Source organism: Nelumbo nucifera, chromosome 2 (assembly GCF_055504915.1).
Source record: "Nelumbo nucifera cultivar China Antique chromosome 2, China Antique-T2T, whole genome shotgun sequence".
Taxonomy (NCBI): domain Eukaryota; kingdom Viridiplantae; phylum Streptophyta; class Magnoliopsida; order Proteales; family Nelumbonaceae; genus Nelumbo; species Nelumbo nucifera.
The window spans coordinates 104,022,513-104,037,763 of NC_142650.1; the positions used below are offsets into that span (position 1 = coordinate 104,022,513).

Genomic DNA, 15,251 nt, shown 5'->3' on the forward strand with positions numbered 1-15,251 from the left:
CGGGTGCTCTAGACTATCTTCCCATAAAAGATTCATTTTCTATGGGACGAAAGAAGAGAGAGAAGAGACAACCGCTCTCTCTAGAAGCCTCCAAATCATGCAAGACTTGAACCACCCCTTACAGAAAACTCCAAGGAACCCTAAAAAATTAAGGCGCCACTTCCTAGGTCAAAATTGAAGAGTCCAACAGAAACAGAACTCTTCCTCTTTCTCTAATTTTTCCTGATTTTGATGAGAAACCCTAGACCAGCTACAGGGCACACAGATCCACCAAAAAATCCAAAAACTAGGTTTACCTAAGAACTTCGATCAGCCTCTTAAATCACCATGCAGGCAACCGATCTAGCACTGCATGAGGAAACAACTCAAGGAACCTTCGGCCTGCTCTAATACCAAGTAGAAATCACTGGTTGTAGATTTAGTCGAATTTCTTGTGAACGGAAAGAAGAGGAAGATAAAGATTTCAATAGTAGAGAAGAAAAGATAAGGAGAAAAGAATAGGAGGTCAACCAGGATTCTTTAATTTACCCTAACCGCCAACCCCTCGTTATATTTATACTTAACTTAAATGATGAAATATTACAAGGATGCCCTTAGTAGGGCGGCTACTATTGTAACTGAACAGTCACAACTTAAAAACATAAACTAATGGGCCTAAAGCCCAACAACTTCCTAACTAAATAAATTAAAATAAAAATAAAAAACAACTAGGCGCAACTCAACACATTTTTAGTCTTTTATCACAAAAAATGTCCTTTTGTCTAATTTATTTCAACAATTTAATATGGATTGCCATCCAAGACTTACCACTGAAGATCAGAGGTTTTCCTTTAATACCAAAAAGGGTCCTGTACACATTTGTATTTGCACTCTTTTTTCCCAAACTGAGCTTAATCAAAATTTGGATGTTTGATTCCCTCATATCTGACTCAACCCATTGCAGCACTACTGGAATGCACAGGCCTAAACCCTTGGCATCTCTGGAAATTGCTAGAAGAGCGAGCTATCCAAATTTTGACCATCCAAAAGCGACGTTCAAAATATCGATACTGCTTTTTGTTGTGTTCTGTTTTCCTCATCTGGGGGGCCAGTTTAGGACGACTCCACTCCCTGAACTGGTCAGACCCCGAATACACCCACTGTAGAGGAGTATTGGAAGGGTCCCAGTATGGACGATATAGGCCGATACGTGTCGATACTTTCAACCTTGTCCCAAAGTGAGACAAATACATAGAAAACATTAAGACAACACTCAATGACATGCACCAGGCATATAAATTTTGGATTTTGCCTAGAGATGCTGTTTGGAATAAATTTTAATCACATTTAATTTTCCCAAATGTAGGTCCAATACACAAGTGGAGATGCAAAATCAATACAAAGTCTACTAACCCTTGCAGATTTGAGTTTTAAATTACAATCAAAGGAAAACCAGATATTGTTAGCATCACTAGATCTGGTTTGCGTGGTTGGGGAAGCCATTCTAATTTCCGATAAACATAATACTATCCCATTTCTAATCATAATTTGTAACAAGATAAATTTACAACTTTAGATGTACAAAATCTAAATATGACTGTTAAGATCTGCTGGCTGATTTTTTTGGCAGTTGTAGGACTAACGAGAAGCCTTTCCACTCGCATGAAGAGACAATTCAGAGCATGCTTACTCTTTATTTCGTGATGAACGATCCTTCCTCTGTCCACCAAGAATACGGGATATCTGGAGACCTCTGCTGAACGCTTGGTTGAACAGCATTCGTGTTTGAAATTCTGAAACAAATGGGAACCAAGCCAGAAATGCAACAGGAATGAAAAGAAGCAAACCCATAACAATTTCATAAGCACGAGCAAGTGTTCGAACTGATCCCCAGAAACCAGCATTTTGGACAAGTGGTTTAAGAGCTTGGGCAATCTGTAAAACAATGAAGGAAAATATGTTTAACCAAAAAAGGCAAAGGACGATGAAGGACCACAAGCTTTGGTTACAAGGCAATTCCAACACACAAGCACAAAAAATAAACAGGATGCCGAAATGATTTACGTACCAGAAGCAATCCCCAACCACTTGGCATGAATGCAAGAAAGCAGACTATAATGTCCTTCACGGTCATGTGGGGAAGTGCTATCAATGTGATCAGAACAGAAACAAATGTCAAGAAAATGAGTCCCTTGATTAGCCGAAATACGAGCTGAAAATTTGCACTGAATTTACGCCTTCCAACTGAAACAGTCTGCAAAAAAGACATATCCTTCAAGACCTTGATAAGCATCCATTACATATTAGTGGATAACCATAAAATACAAGAAAAAGTTTCCGGTGCAAAACCAAGGTCATCCAACTAACAGCAACCAAGGTGCAAAGTAATGGAAATGCATAGATGCATATAGATGCATTGAGATGACTCAAGTTTCAAAAGCTTCACCAATAACACTGGACTAGGTCTAAGATCACTATAAAAGAGGTACGTAAATATTAAAAAAAATTAAAAAACACGTACTTTAACAGTTTATGTGGACTACGACCGGCAATTAGAATAACTAAGATGTATATGTGTATCTGAGTTCTGAGAAAAGCAATGTACTTATTGTTTTTGTAGAGTTGTAGAGCAATAATATATTATTTATGTTGCTGTTAGCATATTATTAGTGTCATTAAGTAGGTTATTTCAGTTAGTTTTCAGCTGCTGTTTATTTACGTTAACAGTAGGGGCAATATGTTTTTGACCCACACTCTTTTCTGAATTCTCGTCTCTCTCTCTCTCTCCTATTCCCTGAATTTTTTTCTTACTGAGTTCACATCTAGAGTAGGACTGATTACAGTCTCGACAAATTGGTATCAGAGCCAACCTAGGGTTTCTCATGTGAGTCTAATCAGGCTGATTGCATGAGAACTTCCTAGGGTACGAAATTTTAGGAAGATTGGTCCATCAGCTGATTCTTGGATATTACTGGTAGAGTGCAGCAGTTTTCAAGGAATTGTAGGGCCTTGGAAGGTGTCCGGTGATCAGGAAGAATCTGGGGGAAGGAACGAATTCAAGATTAGTAGGATTCAAACTGAGGATTGGAAGTGATCTGGAAGGAGCAGCTGGGTTTTTTTTCTGATTACTCTGGATTTTTTTAGGGTTTTCCCAAACCCACGATCAGTTCTCTAATTTAAACCCTAGTATTCTGACTGTTATTAGTCTCTGGGTAACAGTTAGATCTGTTTTAGCATTTTAGGTTGATTGATAATAATCTTTGGGAGATTATTAGGTCTGTTTCAACATTTCTGGATGTTTCCTAGACCTTTTTCAGCTTTCCAAGTGGGCTGTTTGCAATTTCTGGGTGATAATTTCTTCAGTTTCAACATAAAGGCTCAAGGGAAAGGTGTTTCGGGGGATGGAAACATGACGGAAAATACTTTTCAAATTACCACTGTCAAATTTGATAGATCAAATTACTTGGAATGGGCTGAGTCAGATATGATGGCTATTGGGGGTAGAGGGAAATTGGGCTATGTGATGGGGGATGTAAAGAAACCCCAAGGAAGACACGTTATATGCCAAATGGGTTCAGGATAAATTTTTTGTCATGACTTGGTTGTGCAATTAGATGCAGCCTCATGCCAGCCGAAATTACTTGCGGGCCAAAACCGATAAGGAAATTTGAGATATCATAAGAGAAATATACTCCCAGCCACTTAATGTTGCTAGGACCTATGAGTTGAAATCTGAAGTCAATAATCTTAAGCAAAGAGAAACCAATCTCAGATTACTTCTGTACTTTGAAATCTTTGTGGCATGAAATTGATCACTTAGAGACAATTGAGTGAGAAAGTCAGAATGATGCACAAGCATACAGAAAACAGGTTAAAACCAATAGGGTTTTTGGATTCCTAGTTGGTCTGAAATCAGAATATGATATTGTGAGGCAACAACCAATCACCAGAGAGAATGTGACCTTGTCTCGGGCCTATTCCTTGGTGCACAATGAAAAAAGCAGGAGAAAGGTTATGTTACAATATCAGCCTATGGAATCAACCCTAACAACAGTGAAACCAAAGTTTGGAGGTGATAAGCAAAGGGATATGAAGAAAGAAGATAGATCTACGGCAAATGGTGTGGGTAGGGTGTGTTGATTACAAGAGAACCACCTCTGGATATTGGGCTTTTGTAGGAGGAAATCTTGTCTCTTATATAAGTAAGAAACAAAATGTTGTTGCTCGTTCCAGTGCTGAAACTGAATATAGATCTATGGCAAATGGTGTGGCCGAAGTATTATGGTTGAAATTCCTATTCGAGGATCTAGGCATTGCTTATGAAAAACCCCCAATACTGTATTGTGATAATCAAGTTGTTATTAACATTGCCCATAATCCACTTCAACATGACAGAACTAAGCATATTGAAGTGTATTTACACTTTATCAGAGAGAGGATTGCACCTCAAGAAGTGTCTTCTATATATTGGGAATGATTGATATGCACATAGTGAATCCACTTCAATAACAGCTTGATTATCACTAAGACAGTCTGGATTGATATGTAAGCCCAAAGACCAAGTTGGAGACAAATTTACGCAAGTTGGGCTGGCTGATCTCTTCACTTAGGCAACACAGAAGCGTGCTGATCTCTTCACTAAGGCAGTCCTAAAGACAAAGTTGGAGACAAATTTACACAAGTTGGGAATGACTGATATGTACACCCAACATTGGATGGTGGCCAAAGCTTGTAAGTTGGGATGAATGATATGCACATAGTGAATTGTCCAATTCCATATAAGATTTTGACAACATTGGATGGTGGCCAAAGCTGTTCTGGATTCTGGTTGCAGATCGATTTTTAAAACATTAGAATATAGTGAGTCAATGGCATACAAGAGAAAAAGAAAGTTAATTAGAGGCAAATTTGAATGTGAATCAATGACTAAAATACAAGAGTTAATGGGAGAGGGCAGTCCAATGCACAAGGCTCCTACCAATGTGGGGTCTGGGGAGGGACAGATGTACACAGTCTTACTGCTGCACATAAAGAGATACTGTTTCCAATATATGAGCAATATTTTAGAACGCAAGAGGCATAAGCCTCCCGAACACAAGGAGGCATAAGCATCCTTAAGAGGAGGGGGGTTAGGAGCAGGATGAAGAGGAAGGGGAGATCTCATTTTATATTTACTTTTAGAAAAGAATAAAGATGCATAACATTAGTTCAAAGGGCGAAGCCCCCCAGCCGAAGGGGCAAGGGGCAAACCACTTTCTTTCCCCTTATCTTTTTCCTTCCCTTCCCTTTACTTTCCTTTTCTCTTTTTTACTTCTCTCTGTTTCTTTCCCATCCCTTTCCTTTTTTTTTGTCTTTTTATATCAGATGTGCATGAGGCGTATGCCTCTAGCACACCTCATGAAAAAAGAGCAAGAGGCGTATGCCTCAGAGGTGTCAGCGCCTCTGGCAATACGCCTCGGGGCGTTTTGGGAGCACCTCACCTGGAGGCGCCTCCAGGCACATGCCTTTTAAAATACTGTACATGAGCGAGAAACAAATTTGAATATGGCGGCCAATATACTAGTAGTATTGGCCCATATTGGCTTATATGGACTGATACAGTGACCAATTGGGTCAATGTTATAGATACGGGTAAATTGAAATGAAGCTTCATCCATTCCACCAGTCTCAAGTGCATGAAGCTCCCAGAATTGATACATATCGGTTGATATGTATAAAACCTAGACTGCAACTATATTGTTGAGTTGTAACCTCAATAGAAATGGTATTCAAAAAGCTCTCAATAGACTGTAAGCTAATTAGGAGTTCACCAAGTCATATGGAATTACATTTACAGACCAAAGAATAATAGAAGTTTGAATTTGGTTTTTAGAAGAGGCTTTGAATAAATCATGCTGCAAAAATGGTTCTGGACATTTCAAGATGAAAGAGAGCCTCTTTGGAGTGTGATAAGCCATAAGTATGGGATTGTTGATAAGATTGGAACAGCAGCAGTGTTTTAGGATTTAGCAATAAGGTGGTGAGTGCACTAGAGCCTAGAGTTCATTTTTGGGAAGGTAAACACCACAAAATTTGAAGATTTTGAGGTGCATCCAAAGCCCTTACGGGCTGAATATCAAAAATGTTAAAATCAAATAATGTCTAAAAATCAAGAACAGGAGTTGATTTTGAACATTATTTGATTTGGTGCCCAAGTATAAGACACAAGATGGTGGAAGGAATGCAATTATTTGCGTTCACATGGAGCACTCTGTTCTCGGAAATATTTGAGGTAGCCAAACTCCACTTAGTATGGAAACTTTTGCTTGGCTAGTTTCTCTTGATATTTGATCGGTGTATATTAATGTACAACAGAATTGATGAAATATGTTAAAACATTTTTTAGGAAATTCTGGAAGTTGAAATCCTTTGTGGTGAAATCTCTAAGTAAGAAAAGAAGGTAAGATTTTCTGGAAGTCTGATCCTTTTTACAGTTAGTTTGGACTTCAGAAAAGAAAGGAATTGAAGAATTTTAAATGGTAAATTTAAAGGCTGTGAAGATTATGTTCAGATAAAGGACTTGGACAAGATTCTAGTGCATCAAGAGCATTCAAGTCTCTGAAGAGCTTCTAGATCATACTTTCAGTCTACTCAATCGATATTGGTAGAATCTTAAATGTTAGATTATATCTGTGTTTTATTGCTTTACCTTTTGGCAGAATCTTGTTTCATGATTTGATTTTGCCATGTCTTCTCTTTTAGAATGCTTTTCCCCTATTCTTTTTTATCAATGTTTCCTCATATTCCGTAACACTCCCCTCTACCTCCACACTAGACCTGGCAATTGGGTTGGGTGGGTCGGGTTCGGGTTGGGTCAAGGTACTTCAGGTTGCATTTCGGGTTGGGTTGTCAAATGCTAGACCCTAACCCTAAATGTTCGGGTTAGGGTCGACCCATGGGTCAATTTGGGTCATCCAAAAAAATAATTGAAATTTAAAAAATAAAGAAAAATTACATGAAAAATGCCAAAATTAAAAGAATTAACCTTAAAATTCCAAATATAAAATAAAAAACTTGAACATTTAACAATTTAAAGAGTAAACAATAAAAAGTAAAGACTAAATAGAAAAAATTAAAGAGTGGAAACTTCTAACAATGCATAAATAATCCCAATTAGACTTGACAGTCGGGTCAGCGGGTTGACCCATGACCCAACCCAGTTTTTTCAGGTTGGGTCGGATTGGGTCATTTTTACATTCGGGTAGCTAAATATGAGACCCTAACCCTGTTTTTTCAGGTTGGGTTGGTCTGGTTTGGAGGTTCGGTCAACTTTTTGCCAGGTCTACTCCACACATTTAGTTAGGACCCTACGGAATAAATAGATTAACGGCACTGCTATGATGAGAAGAAATTAGAAGGAAGTGGCTAGTTCAGCCCCTGCCGAAACCAAGATTAGTCTCATTTGGTCTGCTCCTTGAGCTGAGATCTTGGCAAGATCTCTAATATTGGAGGAACTTTCAGACATGAGGACGGGAAAGTCATTGCTCTATTGTCTGGTACTACTGGTTTAGGTGATTCACCTTGAGCTGAGATCTTGGCAGTGATTGAAGGAATGAAGAAGGCTAAGGAGCTGAACTGTCACAAGCTTATTGTTGAAGGGGACTCAAAACTGGTTATGGGATGGCTGCAAAAAGAAGAGAACGATCTATCGAAGCTTGCTAGTAAGAAAAGAATGTTTAACCAGCTAGCACAAGGTTTAGAAATTGAGCTACAGTGGATAAAAAGAAGCACTAATTCCATTGCGGATACTCTTGCTAAACATGGGATGGGAAGAGAATAATTGTTTTCGGCTATTTTGTAATTTGAGTTATTTTTCTTTTCTAGGGGAGGGGTTAAGAGAGTTTACCCCTCCTCTAGTCTCCTTAGTACTTTATTTATTAATGAATTTTCCTGTTATTGATAAAACAAGGCACTCACCTTCATAACAATCAATATTCCAATGATCACGAGCCATGAAGCGCCATAGACCTGTAAAATTAGAAAGTAAATGAAATTATAACTATATCCCTTCAAAAATAAGAGAACAACTTTTCATTAATTCATATGATGTAACTGTTAAGGTAGCAGAAATCTGACAGAAAAAAACTTACTAATACACTTTTTGTCTTTTTTGTAATATTTAAGTGATATACAAGACCATATTGATAGATGAAAAACCGCAGTGCTAACACAATCTCAGCAATGATGCCACGCTTCCCAGAATGACGAAGATGCTCTTGCTCCTTCTCCCACCATGATTCCCAACTTTTTTCTGGAGGTACACCAATTCCTCCTCGGTTGCTTATCCATTTGTTCCAATCAGTCCAGTCATCAACAATCTTTTGCCACTCAAATCCAGATGGATTGAAGAGAAATGGAGCAAAAAGCCATGTTCCCACCATGAACCACATAGAGATAGTGATCAAGACATATGCAACAGAACTTCTATACGTATGCCCAAAGATTTGGTAAACAACAAGTAGAATTAGCAGTTCAATTCCCTTCACAAAATGGCTTCGGGAGTACAACCTATAATTGTCTGCGAATTTTGCATGAAACACCACAAACCCACGACCTGTGCCTCTATATTCTGCACCACCGTGAAGCAATGTTCTTCCATAGTAGTGGGTTTTTGTTCCAAGTGAAAATGTGAAAAATACAGGGGCCAACTGTAACTGCATTAACACAAAATCACTCAATGCTGTTCTGAATCCTCTTTCTAGTCCAATTTCCATCATCATTGGCAAGGCCATCAAAAACCCAAGTTGCACAAAAGACTGAGATGCAAGAGCCACTTGAAGAGGCTTATTATCCCGAATAGCAGGTTGTGTGCTAAGTCCTTCCTCGAGTCCACTAAGAACGAGATAGAGGCGGCCATACAGAAACACATAAACTGTGAGCACTGTTATCTGTAAGAAGAAAGTCATGAACCAGTCAGAAGGTCACATGACACCATTCTGTCAAGAAGGGAAAAGGTGGTATGTGTACATACCAGGGTGCTGAAATAGAAACCAACAGTGGTGAAATAGCATGACAACATCCGGAAAAAATCAAAGCGGTGTCCAAGCCTATATATGTCACGACTTAGTGTCTGCTCACCATTACCATTAGCAATCTTTGCCTCAAATAGTGAGATCTGGTTAAGACCCACATCTCTCCCCTTGCCAACTTGAATGTACTCATGATGAGTAACATTACCTTCACGAAGGGTAGAATTGAAACCTGCATCTCATAGCCACATGGAATAGTAAATCAATTATAAGCCCCTCTAAAGCCCTGAAAACATTAAAATTCAAACTGGGGAGGCCAGGTATTGGGCATGCCTGCAAATATGTCTTCACTTAAATTGATGATCTTTGATGCCTTACTTACACCCCCCCGCGTAAGGTGAAACAATCTATCAAAAACATCTGGATGCCCATAGTGAAACCGAACCCTTGCTCAACGAAAAGATAAAAAAAAAAATGAAATTCAGTAAAGTGAATATCAAGTAATCACTGGCATCAAAAACAACACAATACAGAGCTTGCTAATTGCCATTTTGTCCTCGAAGAAAAATGCACAATTATTACGAGATTTATGTTAACAAAGAGGTAACCACCAAGCACCCCCTCTGTTTGATGACTTGCAGTTGAGGAAGCAAGGCTACATCCATCATAATCCCATCTTGGGTATTCTTCTTTTTATTTTAACTTGGAACTGGAACATATTCAAAAAAACAAAGAGAACTTTTGGCAATGTGGACTGATAAAGATGAAATTCATCCTGCTGATGGACCGTCAGAATTAGCTATCTGTGGCATCGGTACTGTTACCTAAGCAGCTTAAGGACCTCAATCTGATAATCTTGTCATGAGAACATTCACACCACAGCACAAGGAATAACACACATAGAAGGGAAAACATGACTGGTAGACTTGGATGTATTGTCATTTACACAGTTGCACTAATAAATAAATTATCCAACCTATAGCTTTATCTTCTGAAGCACTTGAGGTGTAAAAGATGTCAATAACTGTTTTGTGGCTAGAACGGGTATTTGCAATGTTTGAGGTATGGCCATCCTATAGGTCTTTGCCATGTTTTGACTCCTATCTGCTGGACATCTGTGATTGATCCAAGCAAAGAGAAGGCGAGTTTTGGTGATTCACGTCAATTGTAGGTCATCTTACTGTTGTAGAGAATCCCAACCTCTTAGAAGAGATGGTCGTTTAACTTGTATAAAGCGAGGCACCCACTAGTTTCCTAACACACTACAAAGATATGGTTGGTGGAAGGCTTCTTATGTGAAAGCCTCCACATCAGTGTTCACAATTTTGACATGATATGTGCCATATCAGGTGTATCATACTGTCAATATGCCTTTTAAGGGTTTTATCAAATCTATCAGTTTTAAATGTTAAACATCATTTAAACTGACCCTTAATCAAAATATGGAAGAAAATAATAAGAAAAAATGGTCTTTTATGGTACCAAAACACCCAATATGCATGTCCATGTGTATTGGGTGTATTGATACTTAGAACCATGCTACGTCATGAAGCTTTCCTTGAAACAAAGGGGCAGACTGGTCTATAAGCTTTGTCAGACAGTGAGCTTGGTAACAAAACACCCAATAACTGATGTTTTCACCATTCACCCTTTCAGTAATAGCACTCCACTTTCTTTTTGAAATTCTTCCTAATTAGCAGTAAGGAAAAATGTAACCCTTTATGGAACAAGGCAACTCTAGAAAGAGAAATGCCACATGAAAATGATGTGGAGAAACAGGAGATCAACGATGGCCAGATTAGCTCCAATGCCTGACCTTCATGTCCTGAATAGCTCCATGTACATGATAAACAACTGGCCCGAGATCAGACCAGCCATAATGGCAGGGCCAATCGTCTTCAGTTCAGCCATTCCGGTCAACACCCAACTAATCAAAAGATGCCTCAGAGGGAAAATATCAAACAAATGAGGTGATGACAAGGAATACAGAATGTGCTAGACAATCAGCTCTGTTTTAATGTACCAAATGCTTTTTGAATTCCTGACACATAAGGATGGTTGGGTACAAAGAAGAAACAACATTAACCTCCATCATGACAAAGACTAGATCAGGACAGTCTACACCAAAAGGGTTTCAACCAACTTAAGATGAAACATTTCAATTTGAAAAAAAAAGCAATTAAAATTATGATGACAGAAAGATCAATTCTATGGTTCAAAAGCACTTGTAAAGCGATCAAACCAAAAAGCAGAGTGAGCCAACCAGGCAATTATTATCTGTAAACCCAGACTACCCGGTGTTTTGAAAGCACAAGGTGCAAGAAAAACACAAGGGATTTTTTTTCTGCCCAAAGAGCAAGGTGCAAAAGAACTGCGAGTCCTTTAGAAGAAAGACATAAATTTGAATAAAAAAATAAACGTAAAAAAACCGTATGGATGAAAAAATGAACTTATATTATATAAGAAATAAAATGTTCTAAAAATCCTATTGGTCAAATTAAGAATTCAAACAGAGAAGGATCATATCTAAGCACTTAAGAATTCAAGACTGAAACTTTCAATATCTCTGTTTTATTGCATTTGCATGACTACTAGTGGTTAATGTGACATTAAACATTTTCCATTCTTAATTCTTTAAGCTGTCTCTATACCAAGCTCCTTGAGGCAATCCCAAACAAAGTCCATAAACCACCTCTAATACCAAGCTCCTTGAGGCCAGCCGAAACAAGCTCCTTGTGTTGTGCCAAATTCAGAAAGCTGATCCTAGGAGTTTTGATCTCCATAGTGGCAACGTATTGGAGAAACACCACACAGGTGAGCAAGGAGGAAAGATCAAGGAACGAAGGGTTTTGAGGAGAGGAGAAGAAAGAAGTAATATAAGGGACGGAGTTTTGATCTCCACCCTTATTCTTATTTCTATATAGCTTTCCATCTTGACTTATGAAATTTAATGTTATTAATATATTTAAAAGAAATCAATATATTTATAAGATTTTTGTGCTTTAGATTGATGATTTGCCACATTTTGAGAGGAAATTTAATGTTATTAATAAAAAGAAATACAATTTTTCACTTAATATGCATGCTAAATGGTATATAAAACTAGGGAACTAGCAAAAAGTTAGTTCTTTACTTTATAAAATACTTGCCACCAAAAAGTCACCTAGGCGCCCAAGTGTCACCCAAAATCACTTGGGCACCTTGACAACTATGCTCTAATCATTTACCCTATTGTTTTGTTGTCAATACAACAGGAACAACACAAACACTTTCCAGTAGGCAAAACTCCTATCTCACTTTCTGTGAAATGTGAATTAAAGATGCCAGTTGCTCTTTACATTAACATAAAATTACATATTCAACTATACTCCAGTCATGTAAACACAAAATCCATATCATCCATAATTATGTAAAGTAACTATACACATTATGTATATGGTTTGCAGAGAAAATGAATAAGAAAAAGTGAAGAACTATAACAAAGGGAGAGGAAGAGCAACATGAGAGAGGAGAAAAAGAACCTGGCGATTGAGAGAAAATCATAATCCTCACAATCGGCCAGGTCATTATATATAACTTATATCATAACTGAAAGCAAAGTTAGAACCATGACCCTGTTTATGAAATTATTGAATTGCCTAAACTAACCCATTTAAGTAATAAAAAGAAACAACATATGTGTCATAATCTAAACAAGAATAATTAAAAAACAACTGAATAATGTTCTTTCAAAAGTAACCAATCAATGAAATAAAAATAGAATTATGGCATAGGATAAAGTTTTTCATGGTGTATTAAATCGTAAACATATCAACAACGACAAGAATGCTATTTCCAATCTCTGAAAACAAGAAATCTTACTTCAAAGGGTTTGCTAATAATCTTTGTCCAATTGTGACAAAACTCGTCTCTTGATTTGACATAAACCATGCTAGAGAAGAAACACTGCATTGAAAAGCAATAAAGAACAATGACACACTATTTAATAATTTAAACAAACAAAAGAATCCTTAAAAAATAAGTACTGCAGCCTAGTTTTTTTTATACATCTATTTTAGTGTAAATCCTATACCAGGTATATAACATTTATGGATGATTTTACCTGCCAGTAAATATATGCTCCCGGAGTCCAAGAATAGTTGGACATCTCACACCGTCGTGTTTCTTAAGAAATTCTTGTAGCAGATTGCGCATTTTCAAGGCTTCTTCCATGTAGTTGTCCTATATAAATAAACACTGTAAGAAGATAGCAGCAAAAAGGCATAATTCTCATGAAGATGAAGAAAATTTTAGTTATGTACCTGGTTCATATCAATGGTTTGCAAACCTTCCCCACGGGTAAAAATAATGGCATGGTTTTGATTTTCAGGCTTTCCTTCCCCCAATATAGCAGGTCCAGGAAGCTTTATCCGGTAAATAACCTATGAACAAAAATTGAAGCAATTATATATAAATCAGCAAATCCTTTGTACCAAGATAAAGTGAAGCTCTAAAATTCTAGAATCACCAAGCAATACAGAAGCAAAGTCATAAACATATGAAGAGTCAAAACAGATCTCCTAATTGCCATCATAGTTGTCGAGACGCCTGTGTCTAGGAGCTTCTTGGGGCTCACCTCACCCAAATGCCCAAATGCAATGACATTTTGATAAGGTATTATTAATAAAAAGAAATAAAAAGTATACAAGTGAATCATTCTTTTCACTTATTGATTTTTTCATAAAATAATACTTTTTTTTAGTTTCTTATTTCCTTAGGGTTCTCTGGTAGCTATTCAATGTTCAAAGACTGAAGAAACGCATGTAGTTTGACGCCTTTGGAGCAAAAACAGGGGCTCCGCCCCTTCTTTTTCTTTTTCCTTTTTTTTTTTGGAATAAAAACAGGAGCTCCTCCCCCATCTTTTTATTATTATTTTTCGAACAAAAACAAGGGTTTTTCACCTTCATTTTCCCTTTTTTTTTAAACAGGGGCTCCACGCCGCCTTCTTTTCCCCTTGAGCAAAAACAGAGGCTCGGCTCCACCCCTACCCCTTCCTTTTCTTCTTCTTCTTCTTCTAGAACAAAAACAGGGCTAAGCCCCTTCTTTTACTAATATTTCGACAACAAAAACAGGGGTTCAGCCCCTTATTTTTCTGTACATTTTTGAACATTAAGCAACGCCTAGGTGACTAGACGACTAAGCACTCTCTGGTAGCCTAGGTTCGCCTTGGCGCCTTAAAAACTACGATTGCCATCATATTCACTCTAACTTCTTGGTTACCTGTTTGAGTAAAACCACCACGATCTCATTAAAAAATGACTACAGCAAATAGCATCAGTAATCCAACCAACTTCCTAAAATATAACAAACAGATACCTGGTCCAAATTTTGAACTGGCTCTGTCGAGTTGATAGACTTTGGTAAGGCAGCCTTCACAAGAGCAGAGTAATAGACTTTTTGACCTGGCTTTTTGGATTTGCTAGTTTCTTCAACCTCATCAATGTAAGCTACACGAAGGGACGGGCATCTATAACAAAATGAAAGCACTGCCTATCACTTACTAGTCGAAACAAGAGATATATGAACAACAAATCAATTCGCGGATATACGTTGTCATAAGCCGTAGAATATCCTGTGCACGAGCATCTCCAGACCGCTTGTGAATGCCATATTGCTGGCAGGACACCACATATGTAAATTTCATATCAGCTACTGCTTGGCATTGTGCAAACAAAGACCTTTCATCCTTTGAGTGCTCATCAGTATTTAATTCAGCAGCCTTATAGCCCTGCAATAGATCTGAACAAAATATACAACAATGATTGCATGCAGAAAATAAATATACTTTTATAGGTGGAATGCCAGTTCTAAACTAAAGTCAAGTGCTTTGAGATTTGAAAGAGAAACTACCATCATCTTTGGCCATATCAAGGAACGCCTGAAGTTCCAAAGCTTTGCGGTAGTACATCATTCCTCTCACTGACATTTGAAAAAATGTCAGTCAATTGCAAACAGACAATATGGAAGGCCTGGAGTATGTTAATTTTCTATGACAAAAAGGACTGAAAGTTCAAATCAAACAGGAATTTCATTATTTAATCTATTGGAAGAAGAAGCACCAGATTTTTACCAGTTCTAGTTAAAGTTTGGCCTCTATATGATGCCCAAAGACGAAGTTCCTCCTCCAGCTCGTCATTTCTTCTAAGTTCTTCTTCACTTTCAACACCCACCCGCTCAAGAAAGTTTGTCCATTCATCTGCATATTATTTATCATTTAATACAAGA

General features: G+C 37.7%; 1 protein-coding gene across 2 annotated transcripts in view; it reads right to left on the bottom strand.

Annotated features, from left to right (window-relative positions):
* Positions 1-1,303: 1,303 nt before the first annotated feature.
* Positions 1,304-15,251, bottom strand: part of LOC104603549 (callose synthase 3) — a 47,212-nt gene continuing 33,264 nt past the window's right edge. For both annotated transcript variants that reach the window (XM_019198773.2, XM_010267613.3), the window contains 13 exons: positions 15,097-15,222; positions 14,877-14,945; positions 14,576-14,765; positions 14,343-14,493; positions 13,289-13,408; positions 13,090-13,208; positions 12,849-12,932; positions 9,321-9,433; positions 8,990-9,219; positions 8,109-8,906; positions 7,936-7,986; positions 2,048-2,233; positions 1,304-1,914 (listed from right to left, as the gene is read on the bottom strand). In XM_019198773.2, the coding sequence (XP_019054318.1) occupies positions 1,666-1,914; positions 2,048-2,233; positions 7,936-7,986; positions 8,109-8,906; positions 8,990-9,219; positions 9,321-9,433; positions 12,849-12,932; positions 13,090-13,208; positions 13,289-13,408; positions 14,343-14,493; positions 14,576-14,765; positions 14,877-14,945; positions 15,097-15,222 (2,486 nt within the window). In that variant the 3' untranslated portion in view covers positions 1,304-1,665. The remainder of the gene's footprint in view (positions 1,915-2,047; positions 2,234-7,935; positions 7,987-8,108; positions 8,907-8,989; positions 9,220-9,320; positions 9,434-12,848; positions 12,933-13,089; positions 13,209-13,288; positions 13,409-14,342; positions 14,494-14,575; positions 14,766-14,876; positions 14,946-15,096; positions 15,223-15,251) is intronic.